This window comes from Indicator indicator, chromosome 24 (assembly GCF_027791375.1).
Source record: "Indicator indicator isolate 239-I01 chromosome 24, UM_Iind_1.1, whole genome shotgun sequence".
Classification (NCBI taxonomy): domain Eukaryota; kingdom Metazoa; phylum Chordata; class Aves; order Piciformes; family Indicatoridae; genus Indicator; species Indicator indicator.
The window spans coordinates 6,821,677-6,845,440 of record NC_072033.1 but is presented as its reverse complement, the minus strand read 5'-3'; the positions used below and the strand labels follow the sequence as shown (position 1 = coordinate 6,845,440).

General features: G+C 49.0%; 1 protein-coding gene across 2 annotated transcripts in view; it reads left to right on the top strand.

Annotated features, from left to right (window-relative positions):
- The window catches only part of B4GALT5 (beta-1,4-galactosyltransferase 5), a 35,125-nt gene extending 22,137 nt beyond the window's left edge, over window positions 1-12,988 (top strand). The window contains exons 2-9 of one of the 2 annotated variants that reach the window (XM_054391927.1): window positions 2,139-2,273; window positions 6,610-6,723; window positions 7,576-7,700; window positions 8,289-8,405; window positions 9,286-9,473; window positions 9,679-9,801; window positions 10,318-10,419; window positions 12,841-12,988. In XM_054391927.1, the coding sequence (XP_054247902.1) occupies window positions 2,139-2,273; window positions 6,610-6,723; window positions 7,576-7,700; window positions 8,289-8,405; window positions 9,286-9,473; window positions 9,679-9,801; window positions 10,318-10,419; window positions 12,841-12,988 (1,052 nt within the window). Of the gene's footprint in view, window positions 1-2,135; window positions 2,274-6,609; window positions 6,724-7,575; window positions 7,701-8,288; window positions 8,406-9,285; window positions 9,474-9,678; window positions 9,802-10,317; window positions 10,420-12,840 lie in introns of both variants that reach the window. The other variant, XM_054391926.1, reaches the window with a different exon arrangement.
- Window positions 12,989-23,764: the final 10,776 nt, after the last annotated feature.

Below are 23,764 nucleotides of genomic sequence, written 5' to 3'. Positions count from 1 at the left end.
ACTTCCTGGCCTGCATGAGAAACTTGGGTTGGAGCTGCCCTGTGAATCCTATCCTAGACCCCAAAGCCAAGCCAGCCTGACTGCACCATTTGCTCATTCATCACTAACCCTCAATAGCCCAAGAACATTTTTTCCCCAGGGACTCCCGTTTCTGTAAATCCTGGTTGACATCTGCCTGCCCAAGCTGGGGCTGTGACAGGGAGGGAGGATTTCTGGGGCTAGACCACAAGTGCTGGGAGGTTTTGTGGTTTCATGCTGAGCTCTGAGCTGGAGATGGGTACAAGTGTGGGTGTATGAAGGTATTGGGCTGAGTGTGAAGCTTTGCATGTTTCAGCTACATTTGTTCCTGGCCTGTGGTACCACATCAAAATGCCAACTTGTCCATGAGTCTTACCCGCGGGGATCTGCTAGAGCAAATTCCCTGCCTTTCTGAGCAGGAGCAGCCCTCGCTGCCTCTTGCTGTCTTTGCATCTCAAGTATCTTGCCAGGAAATTGCACCAGAGCACAGGCTTTGTAGCCATCACGCTGACCTAGTGCTTAGTTTGGTCTGCAGAGCTGCACCAGAGGAGGTGGGTGAGGCTTGGGTGCAGCTTTGGCTGGGGCAGCTCCTGTTTGTTGGTGGTGTAACTGCTGGCTTTAAGGTGCCATTGCTGGATCCACCACATAGAGTACACACATGGTAAGGGAGAGGCTGGAAATAAGCACTTAAACTTCATTTTAAGCCATTTAGTTGTCAAGAACTAATGTAGCCAACCCTCTTGTTGCTGAAAATCTGGTGATTCCCCATGGCTCAGAGACAGGCTGAGCACAGGGAGCAGCCAGGCATGTTGTGGGGACTCTGGGCATGGCATGAGGTCTTCATCATCCTTCCAAATATTTCCTTAGCTCTGTGAATGTGAAGTGGGAATGTGAAGGGCTTCTGTGGGTGTAAGAGGAGAAGGCAGGGCAGAGGGGTTGGGGGCAGTATGTCAGTATGGGTGGTGCTTGGGGGGACCCTGATAGTGGTGCCACCTCTGTGCCATATCTAATCTGTGCTGCTGGTGACTGCAGTGATGACTGTACCTTCCTGGCACTGCCAGCCACTGGTTTCAGGCTATTACAGCTTGTGCTACACCTGCTGTGGAAACTACCTGTCTGTTATGGATGTTTCCCGATGACATTTCATCAGTTACGGCCCCCCTCTAGGCAGTCTCTGTTCTTTCCTTGACCTGGAGCCCTCTTCATCCTTCTTGGAGCGTCTTTTGACCTGTTTATTTAATGATTGTTAAAGAATTGGCCTTCTAGAGCTCCCTTCCCTTCCCATTTTCAAATCAAGATTATTTATTTTTCCTTTCATTCTTAAGCCTAAAACTTCACTGCAGTGGGGTCGAACCTGGCACTGCAATGCAGAGGGGTGCTGTGGTGTTCATGGTGGTGGTCCTGCCGCCCCCATGGGTGGCCATCCTGTTGTCCCATGGGTGTTGCTGGTGACACCAGGCTGTGCCTCCCAGTGCTGAGTGTCAGCTTAAACTGAAACCTAAGCAGGCTTAGCACAAATAGCGCCAGGGCACAAGGTCAGTGGGAAAAGAGGAAGGAAGAAACCTGGCTGGGAGGTGCTGGTCCTGGGGTCCAAAGGGGCTTTTGCTGCAAAGTGCTGCCTGCTCAGGAGCATACACATTGCTGGTGGGCTCAGAGAGTGGAACTGGAGTGCATTTTGTGGTGCCCACTGAGGTATCTCTGCCATGCCAGTGTCTCAACCCTTGGTGCTGCAGTCTAGAAATGAATGCCGTCTCTAGGCGTGCAGCTCAGCTTTCTGTTACAATGATATTTCCTAATTAAAGCCCCCTACTTAGGCAGCAAAAGATAGTGTTTAAGCTGTGGTGCTCTGTTAATGTCTGTATTATCAGGTCTAGCTGGGTGCACTCCCCTTATTAACCAGCTGGATTTCCAAATGTGCCTTACGCCTTCGCTTCCTGACTCCATGCCCTTCCCAGCTCCCATCAGGCAACTGAGGCACGTGCAACCTGGGGATCCTCCTGACAGGAGGGAGCTGAAACCAAGCAGAAGGCTGGGAATGGTTCCAAAAGACTCCTATTTCCTACAAAAGCTGGTCCTTATGGAAATACTCTTTTTTTTTTTTTTTTTTGTCTCCCTTGCAGTGAACACCTACCTCTTCATGATGCAAGCCCAAGGCATCATGATCCGTGAAAACATGCGAACAATAGGAGCTCAGGTGTACGAGCAGGTGGTCCGCAGTGCCTATGCCAAGAGGAACAGCAGCCTGAATGACTCAGGTATTTCTTGAGTAGTTTTAATCAAAGGTTCCATTTCTATTGGAAATCGAGTTGATCTGCACCATTCTCGAAGGAGTGAATTTATGCTGATAAATATAGGGAGGGAACTTTGATTAATTGGCTTTTCTAAGGGCTTTATTTATGCATATAAATATATATTGTATAGAACATAAAATACATCTGATATAAAGAATTGCTCTGTATTTACATTCTAGGTAAATTATATTAATTTCTTTCTATTAAAAAAATTCAAATGCTTCTAACTTGTCCAAGAGGTGAAAAAGTCTCGAAAGGTCTCAAATGATGGGATATTGAGCTGAAAAACTCTTTGCTTTCCAGGAATTCAACTTGTTAGCTTCAACCACTCTGAGGGTGAACACGTTCAAATTCAGTGCAAGGATCAGATTTCATGTTTAAAAAATAACTCCCCAGGGGCATGTGTGCAGAGCCCTGGCCCCGAGCACGTGGAGGAGCCTGTGCTCTTACACTTCACTCTTCCCATGCAAGGATGAGCTGAGATGACTTGGCTGGAGATCTGCCACAAATAATATATTGAACTTTGGGCAGAATGCAGAGAGCACAGTTGCAGGCTCCCACTCCCAGGCTGTAATGCATCATCATCTGTAGTGCAAAGCTGATAACAGGCTTATGAGTTTTGGTGTGAACGTGGTACAGTGAAGCATGAATGTATGTGGCTGTGTGTAAGCTGGGGTGAGGCACTGCCTTTGGACTGGTGTGACACCAAGTGTGTACCTTCCCTGTTGACATGTCACCCATGCCTCATGCTGCTGAGGCTGGCATCAGGCTGCAGCAGTGCTGGGGAGCTCAGCTCAGCTGCTACACGGTGCGGATTCATCAGCAGGAGCTGATAGTGTTACAAGGCAAGATTACTTCCTTATCAATAAAAAAAAACCAAGCCATGTCCTGGCTGCCCAGCCTGCTGCAGAGCAGGTGATGTGGCCACCAGTTTAGTTGTACTCTGACCAGAGATGCGTGCGGGAGGGGGTTTATCAACTTGTGCAGGAGATTGACACCCTGGGTTGTCTCCTCTCCCTGCTGAATCTGGCTGAGGCTGCCAGCCTGGGCTATTTTTAGGACTGGAAACATCAAGTAAAGCAGATGCAGGGTGAGGAAGTGGCTGATCCCCACGGGGAGGAGGGTTAAAAGCTCCGCTTTTGCTGGTTTTAGTGATGAGAGCCTCTGTCCCACTGCAGTCATCGCCCTCAGGCTCTGAGCCCTCCAAAAGCCTGCTGTGTGCCCCTGCTGCCTGAAGCAGACAGGATAGTGGTTACTGTGTTAGTGTCAGTGATGCCAGTACTGCTGCTACTGAAATAAGGCTTTGCTTGGGCCTCATGTCCATCCCATCTCCACAGGCATGGGCTGATATCCTCCTGCTCTGAAGACATTTTTGGCATACACAAGTGCTGTGCACCGTCCTTGGGCGACCTTTGCTGGCAGGCAGGTCAGAGCAGACACGTGATGGATGGCAGTGACATCTGGAAGGCACATGGCAGTGTCACCACAAGGATTCTATTAACAGGACCAGTATCTTTCCTCCACAGCTCTGTTTTTGGGTGCCTTGGTGGGACCTGGAGGGGTGGCACTGCCTGGTTAGTGCATCCTCCCCACACCACAGTGGAAATGTGATGGCTGAAAGAGCCAGCCCACCTGGGATGACTGCAGGGAAAAACTCACCAAAGGGATTTGACTGTTCCCATGGTGACTCAGAGCTGCTAGCTGCAGCTCCCGGGCTCTGCTGACCCTGTCCTACCCTGCAGGCAGCAGTGGGAGTCACCTGCCCATGCCTGCATCTCCTCCCTTCTTGGGAGAGGTGTGTGGAATGGGGGCAGGCATGCTGCTGCTTGGGGTGAGCTGGCACAGGTCACAAGCCAGTTTTGGCAGTAGAAGACCCTGTGGTCCCTCTCTGGTTGGCCCCGCTCCAGCCTCACAGGAGAACTGGGAAGCAGGAGGCTGGTGATGTTTCCAGAGCTGCAACCTCTTCTTCACATCATGCTTATCCCAGCAAAAGGCTGGACAAGGAGCAGTTCTTTGTGCAGTGCTGCCTTGTGTGTGTGTCCTCCTGGGATCTAAGGCTTGAACTTATGGGCAGATTCCTTCAAAATGTAATATCCTATCCTGAATGGCAAGGTGACCAAACACAGGGTGATCTGCTGCAAGCAGTGTGCTTGTCCCCATCCATCTGCATTTATTCTTTGCCCTTTGCTTTTTTCCTCTTGTGTTAAAATGAGGAATTTGTAACTTTTTCAGCATTTCCTAATAGATGAATAATAGGTTCCTTGTTCAGTGAGCCAAGAGGGGTCCCTTCTGTGCTTCCACAAGCAAAAAAGGCAGCCCTTTGTGCAAAAGAGGGGAGTTGAGCTTCACCGTGTGCTGTCAGCTAGACTAAGTATTGAGAGTATGCCTCTGAATTGAGGGAGTTTAATGGGGAATCTCATTATTAAGATTTAGAGCACTATCAAGTCTCCAAAATAGTATCTGTCATACTTAAACAGCCCTAGGGTTCTGTTTACAAGTCCATCTTGAGTCTGAGATCATTTGGGTACTACTTGTTAGAGTGGATAAATAGCTCTAATGGTGTGGTGGTAAGTACTAGCACAAGAAAGCAAGCTGAAGTATCCAGCCAGTAATGACTTGTCCCAGTTGATTTAAATGAAAGATTTTGACCTCGTGGGTAAATGTAACTCTCCCTGCTTTGCTTCAAAAGATTAAATTGTTACTAGATTATTTTTTCTTGATACATCATTAATGTGGTTATTTGATGCAATATTTCTGGTATGAAAAACACACTTTGCTTATGCAGTTATCTAATATGTTCTTAAATATGACTTAGATTCTGAACTCTTTGCTGATTCATTCACTCCACTACACTATCATTCTAGGTTTATTATATTTCTCTCAGGGTAAAATGTGTGAAACCTTTCTGCTATCGATATGGTCTTGAAACTACACATGTGCTTAATTTGAAAGGTTATAGCTGCTGGCTGAGCAGCTGGATTCAGTAAAATAATTAAAAAAATCTGGCTTCCTACTCTAAATGGACTGTTTGCTGATGGATCACTTGGAACCCTTGTGTCCAAGACATTGCAGAGCTGCTTGGATAGCTCTTGGAGGATGCAAGAGGGACAGCAGACTTTCTTTTGTCTTTGGGTGCCTGAACACCAGCTGGTTTGTATTGTGCACATGAGAAACCCAGGGCTGTTCTTGCTTTGAATCAGCATGGTGGATGTCAGCCCTGTGGTGTGCTTCTGCAGCTGGCTGCTTCAGGAATGCCCATGCATGAGAAAGAATGAGACTTATGAGACTGGAAAGAGTGAGACTTTCTTATCATGGTAGGTTCAAGCGCTGCCTGTAATGGGACTGTGTGGTTCAACCTAAAGGGTAGCTTTCCAGGTTCTCTGTAGGGTGTAAGCTTGGTGCCTGGTGTCTTGGGTGCTGTTGAATCAAAAGCCAACCCTCTGCCAAGCATCTGATGCTCACAGATGTGTAGAGGCAGCATCCTCCTATAGCAGCTGATGCCTTAAGTGCAGGCAAGGAACTTCTGCTAGTGTCTAAAATAAAGGTGGTGCTTGGCTGAAGATGCCTTATGCAAAGATGGTGACTTAACCATGAACTTCTGCTTTCTATAGTAATGTAAAAATCTCCTTAAAACATCTACAGGTGTAACAGGCTGAAGGGGTTTTGCCCAGAAGGTAAAAGGATGCAGGGGAATGGGGGGGGGGGGGCGGAGCTGGACAAACATCCTGTGATTGGCACTGCTGTGACTGCTGAGACACAAGGGCTCCTCTGCTCTTGCATGACCTGAATGAGCAGAAAGGCTGCATGTAATATGACAGTGTTTATTGATCCTTTGAGGAGGATGCAAGGCAGGATTTCCCTGTGCAGGCTGCTGCACTGACAGTACTTGCTGGCATTGGAACCTGCCTGGGGACTTCCCTCCCTGACCCCTGCTGGAGGAGCATGTCCTGCCTCACTGTGCTGTGGTGCTTCAGGGATAAGGTGCTGAGTAGGTTTTCCTTTCAAGTGCCATGTGCTCCTTTGCTTTGAGCTGTTGTGATACCTAAAGTAGATACTCAAAATTATTCCTTTGACCAGTGGTGTTGTCTAATGCAGCCAGGGTTTCTGCAGCCACCTGCCCCAGGATGGGGGTGAACACCCTGCTGGGTTGCACATCTAGAGCTCATGCCATGTGTGGACACTGCTATGCCTTTGAGGGCATCTTCAGCCATGGATGGCTTTGGAGTCTTCTCACAGTGCTGGAAATAGCAAAGGCCTGCAGCTCATGTATAAATTCTTCTCTTTTCTTTCCTTTCCCTAGATTATCCTTTTGATCTGAACCACAATGACACCTTTCTGCAAGCCACAACGTTTCTTCCTGAAGACTTTACCTACTTCCCCAACCACACCTGTCCTGAAAGGCTCCCTTCTATGAGTGAGTAGCATCCTGATATCCTAAGAGCTCCCTGCCCCTCTCCTGCTCCCTATGGCTCTGGAAGACATGTGATGGCATTCCCTGGCTTGCTGGTGTTGCACCTTTCCCTGCTGGGCACCTGGGGATGAATAGGAGCACTGTTTGGAGCCTGCTCCCCGCCTGGGAAATCATTGTTTGCCTACTCACAGGAATTAATCCCTGCTATGTCAGAGGCCCATCTCCCTGCCGAAGCAGGAGCACATCACTTGGCTAACACAAACAAAAGAGGGATTGTGTGCTGGGAGCTGGTGAAAAGGCTCAGCCAGCCCTTTTCCGGGGCAGTGGCAGTGGGGTGGCTCTCTTGCCCCTTGGCAGTGCTGCCGGTCCCAGTCCCGAGCTGTACTGGGTACAGTTGGGCAGGGGCTGGTGTGAGAGACAGACTGGACCCTCCCCAAGAGAGCCATATTTGGGAGAAATGCTTCCAACAAAGTGATACTGCAGTGGAAAACGGGGCTTTTGGGGCTAAATGTTTCTTGAAAGGGGGAAAATGCTCTCTGCTGAGGTGTGGGGTTATGTGTCTGCTGGAAACCTGTATGGAGGAGTAGAAAGTTGCCCTGGCTGGTGTGGGTCTCTGATGGAGAGCTGCATCAAACCTGAATGGAGCCCAGCTGCTGCGGAGATGGAGGTGTCACAAGTCATGCTAGCAGTGTTTCCTAATTGTTTTTATTGGGTAAAAGAGGAGGCTGCCTGTGTGCAGCACTGGGGGTAAAGTGCAGGGATGCAGTAGAGCCCTGTCCTGAGTAGGCACCCAGCTGCCTCAGGACAGCAGCAGTTCCTGACGTTCTCCTCTGCTTATCCTTGCTGTCTCCATAGAGGGCCCCATCGATGTAAATATGAGTGAGATCACAATGGAGGATATCCACCAGTTCTTCTCAAAGGACCCTTCCATCAAGCTGGGAGGCCACTGGAAGCCAAGTGACTGCCTGCCTCGCTGGAAGGTAACCAGGAATGTCTTTGATGTGCTGCAGCAGTAATGAGTATAATGATCTCTAAAGTGTGGGGCTGCAGTGGCTGGAGAAGAAATGCTGAGCTCAAGGGCTACTTTAGTGATGCACGAGTCAGCTCTGAGCTTCTGTGTGGATTGCTAAGGCAGGGAGTTTCCCAACTGCTGAGTCTCCCTATTCCCCTGCTGCCCTGTGTGGGGCAGGATATTACCTGGAAAGGTAAGGTAACACTGCTGGGGACTCCCATTCCCAGAAGGAAGTGGCTTAGGGCAATGTGGTAGCATTTTCCTGGCCCCAGTCCTGCTGTTCTGAGCACTGGGCAGAGGCAGTGAAAGGGGAGGACTGTAGGTCCTTTTCCCACCTGAGATTCCATTGAATTTCCCCAAAGCAACAATTCTCCAAAAAGCAAATAGGCAATCAGTGTTGTGGGGGCTGAAGGGGTTTCAGACTACATATAGGAGCTGGTACACCACATTTAGTGCTGTTCCCCCTCCCATCCCACTAGTCAGTTCCTCTTCCTGTCCTGGGAGGGGCAGGAGCTCTTGGTGTGGCCCTGTAAGAGCCATATCCTCTCCCTGCCAGGTGGCGATCCTGATCCCATTCCGCAATCGATACGAGCATCTTCCTGTCCTCTTCAGACACCTTATTCCCATGCTGCAGCGACAACGTTTACAGTTTGCCTTCTACGTCGTGGAACAAGTGAGTGAGCCCTGAGGTGATCAGGGCAGCAACAGCTGGGGCAGAGACCTGCTGTGCTAGGAAGGTGTCTGCCAAAGCTGCAAAAGCTGCTCTGCACTGTGTCCTGAGGAGTTCCCCTGCCACGTCACATCATTAACCGTAGGCAGGTTTAGGGTTCATGTTGCAATATGTAAATTGTCCCATTCTACCTAAAATTGGTACAGCTAAGAGGTGTGCCCCCAAATACATGGTTGTATCTGAAAAATAAAGTAGAGATTCAGGGGACTTATGTTTTTTTTTCCTTTTCTTTTTGGGTGGTTGTTTATTATTCAAATCCTATATTGGAGGAGATCCTTAAAAAAAAAAAAAAAGACAACTTTGAGACAGGTATTTGCAGTTTAAATAATGCTGCATTACTTGTGTATATCTCTGTAGCAGTTCTGGGCAGCATTCCTTAGGCAGAGGAATAGTCTGACCAGAGTTCTGGGTTTCTTGTTCTCGTACTATCTGGACAATTGTCATGAATATAGAACATAAGACTGTCATTTGATGTGCTTGTGAATCTGTCATTTAAGCTGTCTGACTTTATCCACCCAGTAAATGCACCTCTGTATTTATCTGTGTCTCAAAAGATTGATCAAAAATCATTGTGGTTTTTTTTTCTTTCTCAAGTGTCTGAGTAATAGGACTTCAGCATTTTTGTTTTACTCCTGCACAGTAAAATGCATATTTAAGTCTTGGATGATGTCACCAGTCTGTCTGTTCCAATATGTCATTTCCCTGTGTGGCACCAATGTGGGAGCTGGTTGCCCTCTGCAGTTCTCTAGGCAAGACTGAGAATGCATGTGTGGAGCTCAAACTGCACGGGACTCCCCTTGAGAAGGAACTTTCTCTCTCTTAGGCTGGAAACCAACCCTTCAACCGTGCCATGCTCTTCAACGTTGGCTTTCGGGAAGCAATGAAGGACTTGGACTGGGACTGTCTCATCTTTCACGATGTGGACCACATACCAGAAAACGACCGTAACTACTACGGGTGTGGGCAGATGCCGAGGCACTTTGCAGCCAAGCTGGATAAGTACATGTATCTGTAAGCACTGTTCTTCTTCCCCACTGCCTTAATAGCTAAGAAACCAGTGTCAGGTGTTACTGCTTTTAAAAGGGGGGTGATGAACCATTCACTCTGCTCAGGCTTTGTGCAAAGTGAATGTTAGAGAGGACTTGACAAAAGCATCCTCACAGCTCAGAACTGCAGCGCTGATGGGTTCTGCCCTAACCTCTTCTTTCCCACTTAGACTTCCTTACAATGAGTTCTTTGGTGGAGTGAGTGGCCTGACTGTTGAGCAGTTTCAGAAGATCAACGGTTTTCCTAACGCCTTCTGGGGTTGGGGTGGTGAAGACGATGACCTCTGGAACAGGTATGAGCTCAGCTGGCCTCCCTGAACGCCGCTTCTGATGGTGGTTCTGTGAGCCAAGCTTTGCCTGTGCTCTGGAGAGAACCCTTGGTCACTTCTGCAGCCAGCACTGGGCTTGCTGTGCCCAATTCACCCAGGCTGGGGACAAACCAGCCTGGCTGCAGTGGCTCTGTGGGAATGGGGACCACTCCAGCCTGCCTGCACAGGCACTAGATGGGAAGCAAACAAAGAAGTGCTGGTTGGGAAATTGCTGGCTCTGTGTGCAATATCCCACGCTGCTGAGGTCAAACTGATCTTGGCTGGGCTGCAGCCTTGAGGTGCCAAGCGCTGTGTGACTTGCCCGGAGCCCAGGCTGGAGAGGGGAGGTTTGCAAAGCTTATCTGCTGGCTGGAAAGGCAAAGCTACAGTCACAGCCCCAAGCACACTGCCTGCTGCCCTAGCAAGTGATGAGGGCACAGCAAATGTGATGATTTGGTTTTCATGTAGTTGCTGATTTTGTTTCTCTTCTTACTGACGCAGGGTGCAGTATGCAGGCTACACAGTAACTCGACCAGAAGGAGACACAGGAAAATACAAATCAATTCCTCACCATCATCGGGGAGAAGTGCAGTTCCTAGGAAGGCAAGTTCATTCTATTTAAGAATCCCAATGCGCTTCACAAAGAGTCTGCCATGCACCAAGGCTCCCTGCAGCTGTTTGAAGGCAGTAGCAGCCTTAACTCATGAAGGAAACTAGCGCTCTGCCTCTGCTGTTACCTGGATCCCTCCATCCCCCATTCTACAGCCTACATCTCTACGATGAGGGACCTTTGCTTTGTGGTTGTAGCTGCTTGGATGCCATTCAAAAGAGAGAAATGTGAGCATGGCAGGATGAGGACCTGTCCTGTATCTCCAGGAGGATGTTCCTAAAGGGGTGGCTAATGGCAGCTGTCAGAGCAGCTTCTGTGTTTCTAGATGATCCTGGTCCAAGTGATAGAGGAGGCATTGTTCCACCTGAAGAAGGCAGAGAGCAGGGGCTGTCATGGTGTGTGGCAGCTAAAGCGTCAGTTGTCCCTGGGAGCACTAACAAAGTCCAGGAACAACACGCTGGCTCTGCACTACAAAGGCAGATGCTGTTGCAGAAGCAATGACCCCCTGCAGTGGTGCTCTTTGGTAGTGGACAGTGTTCAGGGTTTCTAGTTAAGAGGATGGTACTCACACTAGTTTCATCCCATGCTGGTGCATGCTAACAGGGAAAGGGCGGCAGCTCCAGTGCACTTTCAGCACAGTGTTGAGACCCTCTCCAGTCTTCTGTTCCTGCCTCTTGACCCCAGGTGGGTTGGGTGTACAGAGCTTTGCTTTTTTGTGAGACTTCAGACATCCATCAGGAGCAGTGACTGCCCCGTGTACCTAAGGAGCACAAGTACTGTGCGAATGTGTTGTCTTTTTTCTCAAAAAGCTAAATCCTCCCTGGAGGTTTCCAGGAGAGCTCTGACCTTTCTGTCAAGGAGCCAGGGTTTTTCCTGACTGTACAGGGTTTGGTTGAATGACTGCTCTTGCCTGGGGACCTTGGTGAGATTTGAGTCTTCTGAAAACTATGCAATAGAAAACCAGAGAGATGCCTTTTTCAAACTGCTGCAGGAGTTAACACTTGTAGCTGACAGTTTCTGGGCAGCCCAAGCTCTGTTCTGCAGAGGAGCTCCTGGATGCTGCTGGCAGAAGAGGCAGCAAAGAGGGTTTGTGTTGTAGCTAACATTTGAGCTATCTGCTGATCTCTTGTTACAGTAGACCAATTTCTGGAGGACTTTCCATTTGAGGTTTTATCATCTCTAGCACCAGTTTTCGTTTCTCTGTTGATAAGACAGAGAGGCAGTAAGAGATGCTTCTCTAGTTTCACTCTTGAAAAAGAGAGGTTGGCTTTGGCTTAAGAAGCCATATTTAGTCACACTCTGGAAATGTGAAAGGCCAGCAGTGCAGTGGAATTGAGCTCCTCTTCCTGACTATTCCCTGGTCTCCTCCCAGACCCAGCAAGGAGCCCTAGTTCAAGGTCCACATGGACTGGGGGTCAGTGGTGTGAGAGGAGGGGATCTGTGGTGAGGATGGACGAGGCAGTGGTCCCTGACGGCCAGCCTAGGTGAAATTTAGCAGTGACATCCTGTGTCCCCCACCTCTACAGTCTCTGCTTCTCTCTGCTTTGCACTTACCTTCAGGCAAGTACAAACTGCAGCCATCTGAAAGCCCTGCTCTTTCTCCCACCTGACCAGGGGGACCCAACACTTCTCACTGGACAAGGAAAGTGTTGATCAATACACTAAGTGTCCTGCCAGTGTCTGGTGCTGTACCTGCTTTGAAACCAACTTTGGCTTTTCACTCTCACCCAGCATCTTTATTTTCCTCCTGACACATCTCTTCCCTGATGCTTTTTCTGTTCCCATGTCTCAGCCCAGTTCCCACTTCCTGGGTGCTGCCAGGCTCCCAAGACTGCGGTGCAGAAAGTCAACATCCTGTCATGCTGAGATGTTTTTTGCTTATTTTTACTCTCCCACCCTTAGCCCTTATATCTCATCATGCTGGGCCTAAATTTAGTTGAGGCTGGTTTTGTATGCCAGCTGCAGTTTCCTTCCCCTATTGTTTAGAGTTTTACTTCCTTGTTGCCCATCCCTCAGAGTAAACCCATTTAATTCTGCTCTTGTTTGTGGTCCAGTTTCTTAGAAATGGAAAGGACCATGCCAACCAGCTGCTTTCCTCTTGCATGCTTTGACTGCTAAGGCCATTAGCAGGGACCCCTGAGCTCTTCCTCCTGGGAGTGGGACGTGCAGGCTCTGGGCAGCAGTTTCAGGCTGTTTTAACAGCTGAGTGCTTGCTGGTAGCACAGAGCAAGTTTGGGATATTTACTAATGTAGGATACAGAAAGTGAAACAATTGTTAAGGACTCAGAAATTTGTTGTTTTATAGCTGCTGCTGGGACTTGCTGTTTTAAGGGTGTTTTGGTAGTGTTGGGGGCCAGTTCTCAGGACTCTGGGATACATAGAAGTGACTCTGGCCTCTGGTTCTCCTTGCACAGGTACGCCTTGCTGAGGAAGTCAAAAGAAAGGCAAGCCCTGGACGGCCTCAATAACTTGAACTACTTTCCGAACGTCACGTATGACGCCTTGTATAAGAACATCACTGTTAACCTGACACCAGAGCTGGCTCTGGTGACCGAATATTAAGTGGAGAAAATAACTTTGCTCTGCCCTTCACCAAGAAAGCACCATGCTAGACTTTCTTTCTCAAGGGTTATTGAGGACAAGCAACACTTTGTCTAATGAAGGATCACAGTATTTTGGAGAATAAGGCTGAAAGTGCACGCACAAATTGCCCTAGCTGTACCAATCCAGCCCAACGCTCCTGCGGTGAGCTCAGCAGTCTCTTTTTTTTTTCTGCCACTTGCTTTCTGGGTTTCAGGACGATGGTTCAACCTGCTGCTCTCATCTCCACATTCCTCCTCCAGCAGTCTCCAGCGCTGGGACTCGCCTCGGGTGTGCTTTTTCCTCCAGGAAGCAGCTCAGCTGAGGGACTCTGGCTTCTCGGCGGCGACCGTCGGGAGTGATTCAGTTGGCAACTGCCCTGGTGGGAGAGGAAATGACTTCTGATGCCGTTCTATGTCTGTGCAGTTTTTTAAATGACCTGCTTGAAGTCTATACAACAGAATCGCTTCTTAAAGAAGTGTAAGTGTAAATAGGCTGTGTAAAGCGCCCCTTTTTATTTTTTCTCCTATGGCTCAAATCCAAGCTAGAGGTTTACATACGGTCACTCATTTTAGTCCTGAATTCTGTAAGCACTTGTGTGTGCATCACTGTACTTGTGCAAGGTGTTCCCTTTTAAGCCAGTGAGACTGCTTGCATGATATAGCTGTGCATATGCAGAAATGTTTGTGGGACAGGGCCCTAAGCTTTCCAGTGTAGCAGATGAACAATACAGCCATGTCATTGTTCATTCCAGAAACCACAAGCATGGCTTTCTCCAGGAAGAGTGAGGAAATGGGAGTTTTTTCATAAATATTCCCCTTTCTGTCACTTTTGCAGCACAATGTGCAAATGAATCCAAAAGCCATAGGGAATAAAATCCCTTGCCTGCTGCTGTCTGTCCCGCTGATGGCAAGCACGAGTGTGGCACTTGCTAAAGAGCTTGCACCCATGCTGCTGCCAGAGCCACAGCCCCCAAGACGGCTGCTCCTGCACATGTGCTGCCCTTTGGAAGGGACAGCTGGCCCCACCAAGGCCACCTGGGACCAGCCATGCCCTGCTGTCACCCCTGTAACAGGACAGTATGGTGCAGGAGGTGGTTTTTAGTTTGTGTTGAGAGTGTAAATCCAGCAGCATGCTGAAGTGCTGTGGGAACCAGACACTGCACTTAGTTATCTCTGTTGGCACCTGGCAGTGTTTGCATGGGCACAGCTGGTGAGGCAGGGTGTTGTAGGTCAGTCAGTGAGGGACGTGAAGAAGAGGTGACTCAAGCTGATGAAAACATGAGGACCGAGAACCAGAGAGCTTGGTCTGACACTCCTTTCAGCCATCCATGCGCCTGCTCCCTTCTCCCAGCTGCCATCCCCTAGTTCCCACAGCCCCTGTGGGCAGGCTGGGCTCTGGGCTCTTCTCCCATGGACACTCAATGCAGTCCTGACACAGCACCGACACAGGCACTTTTACTGGACCTCTCTGACTTAAAAGTAAATACGCTGGGGTTTCCTCTTTAGTTTGTATTGATACATAACAATTGTGGGTACTTAACCTCCAGAGTACTTTAACTTTCTTTTTATTGCGTTGTTTGCCTTCGGTTTCCTTAACTTCTCATGGTTTACATTGTTCTCTCAGTTCCATGGATGTATGATCCCCATACGCATCTGTTGTGGGTGTGACTGCCCAGGGCATTCCTAACCTGTATCCAGAAAATGTTAGTTTATAAAACACGAATTCTTGTGGATCTTATCAGCTGGTATGAGAGGACAGCGAGCCTGCCCTTGAAAAGTGCTGATAACTTTGTCACTTAGGTTTAAAGTCTTTGAACTTCCATGTGCTTCAAACTGGCTTCTCAAGGGGATTCAACCTGGTTATTTATAGGCAGAGGTGAGGATTTGCTTTTTACGGCACATACAGCAATAAAGACTTTCGCTTCTGAATCTTGATCTCTAATTCACGTGGACCCTTTTCAGATGCTGAACCCACGTTGTCCTGCCCCTTTCTTCTTTCATCTTGAGACCTTGCTAGAAATCTGTCTTTGCTTAATGGTGCTTCAAACAAGGAATGTATTTCTACTAGTCCAAGTTCACTATCCCAGGAGTCATGCATGTGTGTGTGAGTAGGTGTTAAACTACCTTAGTCGGGATCCTCAGCCTTCAATGTGTACCTGACACCCATCACACCTTGTGTTGAACAAAAAGCCGTTACCTCTGCTCAGAAATGCACTCAACGGTAGGCAAAAAAGGGTCCACCCCCCCTCCTCAGCAACAGCCCTCTTCATATGAAGTTCCTTTGTTCTAATCATGTTGAATTGTTTGGGTTCGTTTTTGGTTTGTTGGGTGGTTTTGGTGGGGGGTTTCTTTGGGTGGTTTTTTTTTTTTTTTTTTTTTTTTTTGGTTGTTGTTGTTTTGTTTTTTTCCCTTTTTGAGATGTGGAATATCCGAAAATGTGCACTGTTAATCTTATCAGCTATGTCAAATACTGTATAGTAAATGTAACTGTTAAAAACATACTGTCAAGCGCATGTGCTGTTATGGTGTAAAATTTCTCGTGTTAAGGAGAACTTGTACATACGTTGGCAGCTGAAGTTCAACAAGGCCACTTGTTTGCCCCTTTCCTGTCAGCACTGTTGGTCAGCCCTGCTGGAGGGCAGGTCCTTTTCCATGCTGATTCCTTTTTGTTTTTAAATGAACCATGTGGGTTTTATTTGGAAAACTATTTATTGACAGTTGATTACCTGTAAAGCTCTGCTTCTCTAAGGGAGGTACCATCTGAGCAACAGCCACGTGCTCCGGGTCGCTCATCATCAGAAGTGGCTTGAAACTCTGAAATAGCTTTCCATCACCATGGCTTGTGAGCTTACTGTTATGTTTTTAAGAGGTGCCAGGGGGACGTTTTTGCACTGAAGACTAGTGTTTTAAAACACACACACACTTCTCAGCAAAGCAATCCTTTGTGTCATTACATTTATTTACCCATGTGTTTGTACATTTTTGTATTTGTTAATTTATGAATGATTTTTTCAGTAAAAAATACATATTCAAGAACAAAGATTGCAGTGGTTGTTTTCTTACAGGAGGTTGGAGTGCATTTGTTTTGTAGGGTTGGTTTGTGAGATGTGTAAGCCCAGAGGGGTAAGTGCTTGTGAGAGTTTAAGTGAAGAAGGGTGAGCCCAGGATACTAAAAGCTGTTTAGAAATTTCTCATCAGGGATGGTCACAAGTAAATAGAGTATAGGATCAGGGCATGCTCCTCAAGCTCTTACAACTCTCTATATGCTAAAAGCTTTCTTTCCAAGCATCTGCTTCAGTGTAGCACTGATAGAAGGGCTGGCTGCCTTGGGGTGGTGGGTTTAGGAAGATACTTGGCTGAAGATGGTGCAGAGTTGGAGATGTTGGTTGGGTAGGTTGGTGTTACCTTAAAAGGTAAAGTAATTTGGCAGAAAATAAAGCTCTTTGTGTTCCAGCTTGTCCTCAAAGGGGCTGGGGGGGCTAGGCTTAGATTGAGCGATGCCCAGTTCAGCACTGTGAATAGACCAAGCTGTAATGGTCATGGGCGTGCTGACAGCACACTGCACCTTCAGACCAGTCCCATCCCAGGAGCTCGCACAGCCAGGCTTAAGGAGTTTGGTTATGTTCAATGAGCAACTTTTGTCACTATCTTAATGACAGTGCAGTTTATTGAAGCAACAGGAGTACACGGTCTTATGGACTGCTAGTGCTAAATACACTGTCTGCAAAGCACCTGCAGGTGTTGAAAATACGAATAATAGAGCCTGGCTACTAACTGCAAAGTCAAGGAACAACTCTAGGCAGTTCTGAGTTTCCCTGAGGCAGCACTCAGTATAACCCAGAGTTTGACTCTTACCCAAAGGTGTCCCTATGGTGGAAGAGACTCTCAGCTCAAAGACTGATCCAGAAATTACAGGTGGTCTTGCAGTGGTGTCCCTGATGGTATCATCCCTAACATTTCCTTTCTCTTGCCTCTTCTGTATTATTTTTACCTTTCAGGTGGGGTTTACTTACACATACCTTATATATCTTTTATTATGATTGGTGTAAAATTCTCTGCATTTGCTATTAAAGATTTATGCTAAGAAATACTGAGTGGAAGCTCAGTGAGGGATGGCTGCATCTTGGAGGCAGGTAGCTTTAGGGATGGAGGTGTGTTTTGGTATTAGGAAACTGTAATGAGCAAAGGTCACACCAAGGAGAGCATTTTGTTAAAAAAAAAAAAAAAGACAGTCTCTTGGCCAAGGTAGTAGATATGTAGCTTATCAGTTCGAAAGTAACATCAGGTTCCATCCCTGCAGTGGTATCATAGAGCCTGGCTGCAGTGTCCACTCTGCTCCACCCTCTGTGCTGTTTGCAGGCTACGTTGCTCAGGGAACCACCGTGGAATGGATTCCTTGCATACCAGCTGCACTGTGCCCTGGAAGCTTCTTCAGTATTATACCTCTCCTTAATGTGTGAACAATGCTGTACCTTTAATACAATTAATTTCCAAGACACCTCCAGCCATTATTCCACAGTTGGTAATTAGATTTCTGATCAACAAACCCAGGCAGACAGACAAGATTACTTTGCAGCAGCTTTAAAATATCGTTCTTTTGCTCTGCAGCATACAGGCATGCTAGAATAAATAGCTGGCAGCCCCGGGTTGTTCCAGGCCTTGCCTTTATTTAGCTCTTCATCTTCTGGGAAGCTTCCTCCCACCCACAGTGCTTGGCTGGAGCCAACAGGGTGGCAAGCTCCTTCCAGCCACTGCCAGCCGCCTGGGGATGATGACCTGGCCACCTCCTATGCTTGCAGGAGTGAGGGTGGGAGCCTGTCTGGCTCCTAGCTGTGCTGTAGTGGGAGTGCCCAGCATCAGTTCAGGGGGATCCCCATGCCCATGTCTCTCCTTGGATACCCTGGCTGTGGGTGTTTCACTGGCTGCTTTACTGCTGCAGCAACTGGGCTGGGCAGGGACTGAAGAAGATGGGGGATGCACATGTAGAAATTTGGGGTTGCCCCCATACAGGAAAAACTAGGAGGGCAGGAAGGCCTCCAAGCCCCATCCCAGGGGTGTGTGGGTGGGGGGGGAACCCTTTCACCACAGCCAGCTACAAAAAGAGGAGTTGGGAGCAAACCCCTTTCTGTTTGGGCTGTGCCAGGAGGGTGCTGAAGAGAGGAGCCTTGTGAGGGACTGGCATGGCAGCTCCACTGTGGTGCAAAGCAGCAGTCACAGAGCGAGGCTTCCCTCTCTGGGAGCCCACGCCTGCGGGGGAGAGCGTTCCCTGCTCAGGCTGGAACATCACTCAGCCTTCTGTGCTGCAAAAGCCTCCAGCTTTTCTGCACTGCATTAAAAAACCCCAACTACAAAAGCAGGGTGGTTTTTCCCACTTCCTTTCCCCCTTTCTCCATATGCCACAATGAATCTGTCCAGCATGGCCTGAACTGGCAGCTGGAGCACGTGTCCTGAGGCATTCCTGCCATGAATGTGATGGCACGTTCAGCACTCTTCTTGCACAACCACTTGTGTTGCCAGAACGTGCAGCTAGTGGAGTGGTGGGTTCCCAGGGACAGGAATGCCATAAACTCAACAGTCACCATGCCATAAGTCCCTTGCTGCGGGGCCAGTCTCGGCCCTGACCGTGCCTTGTGACCTGCTCTGGCACCAGCTGATCCTCCCTCCCCTGCTTTGCCCTGCGAGGTGACAGGGAGATGTTGAGGAATGGTAGTGACTCCCTGGGGGTAAAACCACAGGCCTGCCTACAGTCACATCTCGGCCCTGCAGCAGTTCACCCAAGGACCAATGCAGCCAGCCCTAGAGTCACTCCAAGCACCCAGGCTCCTGCCTCCCCACTCCCATCCCAGCACTGCTCCCCCTCTGATTGCATTAAAGCAGCTGCTGTTGGTATCAGGGCCATGGCCCAGGATCCATCACAGGGTACCTGTGTGCCAGGGGCTTTGGTATCAATAGCTGTCTCCAGCACATGGCTGAGACCTAATCCCTGAGCCTGAGCCAAGACCTTCATCTGACAAAGAAAATTCATTCATAATTCAGAGCTGCTTCTGTAGCTGGAAACTTTTCACAGGTGACTGAGTGACCTGGAGAAGCCACAGCCTCAGCAGCCAGCACGGGGTAGGAAAGGGAACAGAATTCATTGTCTTCAGCAGAGCTTATTCCTGTTGGGGTTTGGAGCCCATGTAGAGGGGAGGGAAATGAGCCAGAGACAGGGTTTACAATAGCCCAGTGGTCAGAAGTTCAGTCTGGCAGTAGACATGGGCAGAGCTTGGACAGCTTAACCCTCTCTGCCTGGGGTAGCAGGGTGGTTATCCGAACACAGCTTCTTGCTCAAGTGAGCCCCTGCCAACCTGCTCTCTGTGCTTGGCTCCTCTGCGGAAGAGCAGTGCCCCCCAGATAGGGAGCATGTATAGGGTGGCTGCATCTCCTGCCCTCCTACCCAGACCCCTGTCAGTCAGATGACCCAGTACCCTGGGAGAGGGCAAAAAGATAAAGCTGCGGAGATGCAGCTTCGGCCCCAAAACAGGCTGTGGAGAAGGTAAGGACAGAAAACCCTATCTCCTACACCCAGCAGCAGCCCTTATTCCATCAGACTGTGAACACAGCAAGTGCTCCAGTGCAACCCAGTGAGGTGGAGCTGGGGAGAACAATTAATGACTGCACTTTGATGAGCAGCTGTGCTCACAGGTCCCATCCTGCCCAGAGGGCAGGTGGGTGATGAGGCAGGCTGCCACCAGAGTCTGACCTTGTTCCCTTACCCTGCATCACCTGCTCTGGTGGGATGCTGACTGGGCTCTGGGCGTCGAAACAGGCAGAACTTGGGGCAGGAGGGGCTGAGCTCCCTCCCGAAAGGCCAGAGGCTCTCAGAGAAGGGATCAGGACATGCTGTGCCAGCAGCTGAGCCCACAGAGCTGGGGAGCCCAGCACAGGGTAGGCCGTGCCTCTGTGAGGGATAGGGGGATGCTCCTGCGGGGCGAGGCGGGGTCCCGGCAGCCCCGGTGCAGATCACTTCGGTACCGGGGCGGAACCCGACAGTCCCGGTGCATGTCCCGTCGGTAGCGGTGCGCGGTCCCAAAGCCCCACCTTGCGGCAGGCGGCGGCAGGGAGCCAGCCCGGTCCCGGGGCTGCGGACACCCCAAGCCCACGCGTTTCCCCAGTGACACGCAGGACAAAAGTCCGCGGCACACCCTGTGCTTGGGTCACAGGGTCCCTTTCCTTGCAGCCCCAGGAGCAAGGCTGGCTTCAGGACCGCCCTGGTTCGTTCACAGCAGCATTGCCCAGCCGTGCCCGGTGTGAGCCCCGTGGGGCTGGGTACCACGGCGGGCTCGTACCGAGGCTTTGCCGGTCCCGGTGACACCGGGCTGTAGTTGCACTGTGCGAAAAAATGAGCTTGAAAGCAAGAAAGCTGAGAGAGCCCGTGGAGAAAGTATTTCGGAGGTGTGAGGGGGTGGGTCTGGGGGCAGCCTGAGGAAAGGGAAAGGGAGGGAAAGGCAGGCGCTGTGGGGTAGTTTTCCATTCCCAGGAGCAAAAATTTTCAGCCCGACATTTGCTGCTCAGGGCAATGATGCCAGGTGGACAAAATGAAAAATAGCATGGGGAAAAACTGCGTCCAGTTCGTGCAAGAGGTGGAGAGTGAAAGCCAAGAGCAAGTCTCAAAGCGCCCGAGGAAGCTGCCGGTGGGTAAGCAGCTGTTGACTCTTGCTTCCCTGGTGTGAGATAGAGTCTGGCCTTGAAGATGCTCCTGAACATCCTTGTGACACTTTCCCGATTTCTCTGGCTGAGTTCTTCCTGCTCTTGCAGCTGTCACTACCAAGAATAAATACTTTTAACTGGTTTCCAATTGCTTAATTGCTCTCTTATACGTAAGCCCCAGCTATGGGCATCACCAGTAAAGATTTCCCTTTCCACTGCCCCTTTGCTGAGCAGAACTGCTGGATTTGCTGTGGATTTTCTTGTCCCGTAACCAAAACCAGGGAAAGTCCTCAGCTGAGGAGAAACATTGGTCCTCAAACTCAGATGTTTCATGTTCATGCTATTTTAACTTTCTGTTTAATCTTTTTCTCTATTAGAATATATCAGTGTACGTTTCCTCCTTTTTTAACAATGTCAAAGTTTTCCTTTGAAGAAAAAAAGTAGAACCTTCCCTTCCCTTCCCTTCCCTTCCCTTCCCTTCCCTTCCCTTCCCTTCCCTTCCCTTCCCTTCCCTTCCCTTCCCTTCCCTTCCCTTCCCTTCCCTTCCCTTCCCTTCCCTTCCCTTCCCTTCCCTTCCCTTCCCTTCCCTTCCCTTCCCTTCCCTTCCCTTCCCTTCCCTTCCCTTCCCTTCCCTTCCCTTCCCTTCCCTTCCCTTGTTTTTTTCCTTTCCTTTGGATGTTTTTCAGCTACCCCTTTCCTCCTTCCCTGCCTCTTTTGGCTCAAAGCACAATCTGATTTTGAAATATATTATCATCTAGAAATATCAGCTTAAATGTGTCCATCTGTGATGCTGTCAGCCTCCTGAAATAGAGAGCTGCAAGGTCTTCCTCATGTCAGGAGATGGGCACAGGGAGGTGAAGCTGCTTCTCTTTCACAGGGTGGAGCTTAGAAACCCAAGTGCTCTCACAGCTGCTTTTGCAGGTAAGCACCTCTCCTGGCATCCTGAATCTGTCACTGGGGCTTGTCAAGGCTAGGTCCCTCTGTCCTGCTCATCGCACCAGCCTTACACAGCTGCCTACCTGTGTGTCACTTCCTTTGCCACCAGCACAGCAGTATTCCTTCCTCTGAGTTTTGGGGAAGTGCAGCATTCTACCACATGCCTTCAGGAATTGCTGTGGCACTCAGACCTGCAGCAGAGATCTGGCCAAGCCTAGAAGGGAGCCAAAATTCCCCATTCTCTGGTTCTTTCTTTAGATAAATGGTTTGACTTTTGGAGAGAGAGCATGGGGAGCTGGGTCCTCCATGGCTTTAGGGTCCCTGCTGATGGTGTGAGCAGATTTGTGACAGTCTGACTGTCACAGGAGGAGCTTTGGCTGTAAGTTGGGACAATTTGGGAGGGCATTTGGAAAAGGAGGCAGATGCTTTCTGCACATCCCATGAGTCTATCTTGAGAGGTGTTTTTCCCTTGGGGAAAGTTCGCAGGCAACAAAATGTCTCTTGGAAAAGTAAGATGTCTCAAAGGCTTAACTCACACCCTCGGGCTCCCAAGCCTTGTGCAAGCCAGTGACAGCAGCCACTTCCCTGGAAACATCTCCTGCCCCAGCTCCAGGAGCACTGGGTCCCACTAGGTGCAGTTAAGAATGTGGTGAATTTTTAAACCCGATGCTGAAGTCCTTTCAAGTCCTGTCTCCTCCTGAGCTGCTGCAGCTCATGTTTTTCTTAGTATATACGAATATTGCAAAGTCTGACAGTGGTTTACGTTGGCAGACTCATGCTGCCCTCATGTATCTGTCTTGTGTAAGTTAGATGATGTGAATCAGTTCTTTGGGTTTCTCATGTTCTTATTTGGTAAACTTAGGTTCATGTTTTGGGAAACTTACCCCAGCACTCTAGCATGGTCTGTGGGTATAAATTTACTGTGAATTAATGCTTGTTGCCAATGTTTTTCAAGCCAGATATTCAATGAAAGGTTTTAGTTAATATAAACCAGAGTCAATTTATGCTGACAAAATGTTTCTAGATGTGTCAGGGGAAAGACAGTCTGCTGAAATGTTTGACTAAAGTCAAGTTACAAACTGGAGTGTTGTTCTTTCTTTGAGCCTGGCTCCAGCAGGGTGAGGAGGTCACTGATTGCCAGCTGCCTCTGCTAGCTCCTGGTTGTGTTTCAGGATGTGTTCAAACAGCCATTGGCAGTGAGTGACAGATAAGGCCCTTCTGAAACTCAGTTGATCTGCTTCAATGGTGTTTTTTCTGGTTTTCTTTTTTTCCCCTTCTTTACGATATCTTGAGTGCACAACGTGGTTATGGATAATTTGCTTTGGAATCTAGAAGTGCTGAGCCTTAAGCATGATGCTGCACTTAGGTTAGCACCTTCACACTGACCGCTGCAACTTGGATGAGCTATGACAACTGACTAAAAGTAGTTTTCTTGGGTTCTTTCTAATGACCCAAGGACAACTGTTTCTCCTGTTGGGACTTGGTGGAGTTGGACTTGATGATCCTTATGGGTCCCTTTCAACCTTGAGATATTTTATGACTGCAGCACCCAGGCAAGAACATCTTCAGGGTCTGCAGTACTCGTCAGCAAATGGCTTGGCTGCTGAATCTTCTCTTCCCTGACACATGGTGGTTGAACTCACTGAGACATTTTGCAGCCTGAAGGTCTGATGTCCCAGCTGTGGCTCAGAAACACCTGGGTCCAGGCCTCTGCTCCACAGTGACTGTTCATATCCCATCACTGTGTGGCTCAGCCACTGAGCATGGGAAGGGATCTTGTGCTCTACAAAAATGCCTCCTAATAGTGACACCCTGTTCACATAGGGGTGCTGGATCTCATTAGGTTTTCAGCTCCAAATAACTTCAGCTAGAATGGGAACACAGGGAAATGGACAGCAAAGGGGTTCTGTGGTCCTTGCTCTCCTCACCCTTGCTCAAGGAGTTACTCTGTGAGAGCTGTGACAGCCTTGTTAGCCAACAGCATATGGTGTCTTCCTCTCTCCTTCCCTAGGGCCTGGTTTTCCTCTGTTCTCTGCCTGAGGCAGTCATGAGGCTGTGTGTGCATGGAGCAGGGAGAGTTTTATTTGGCTGGGTAGGATATAACAAGAAATCAGCATTACCAATGGCCCTT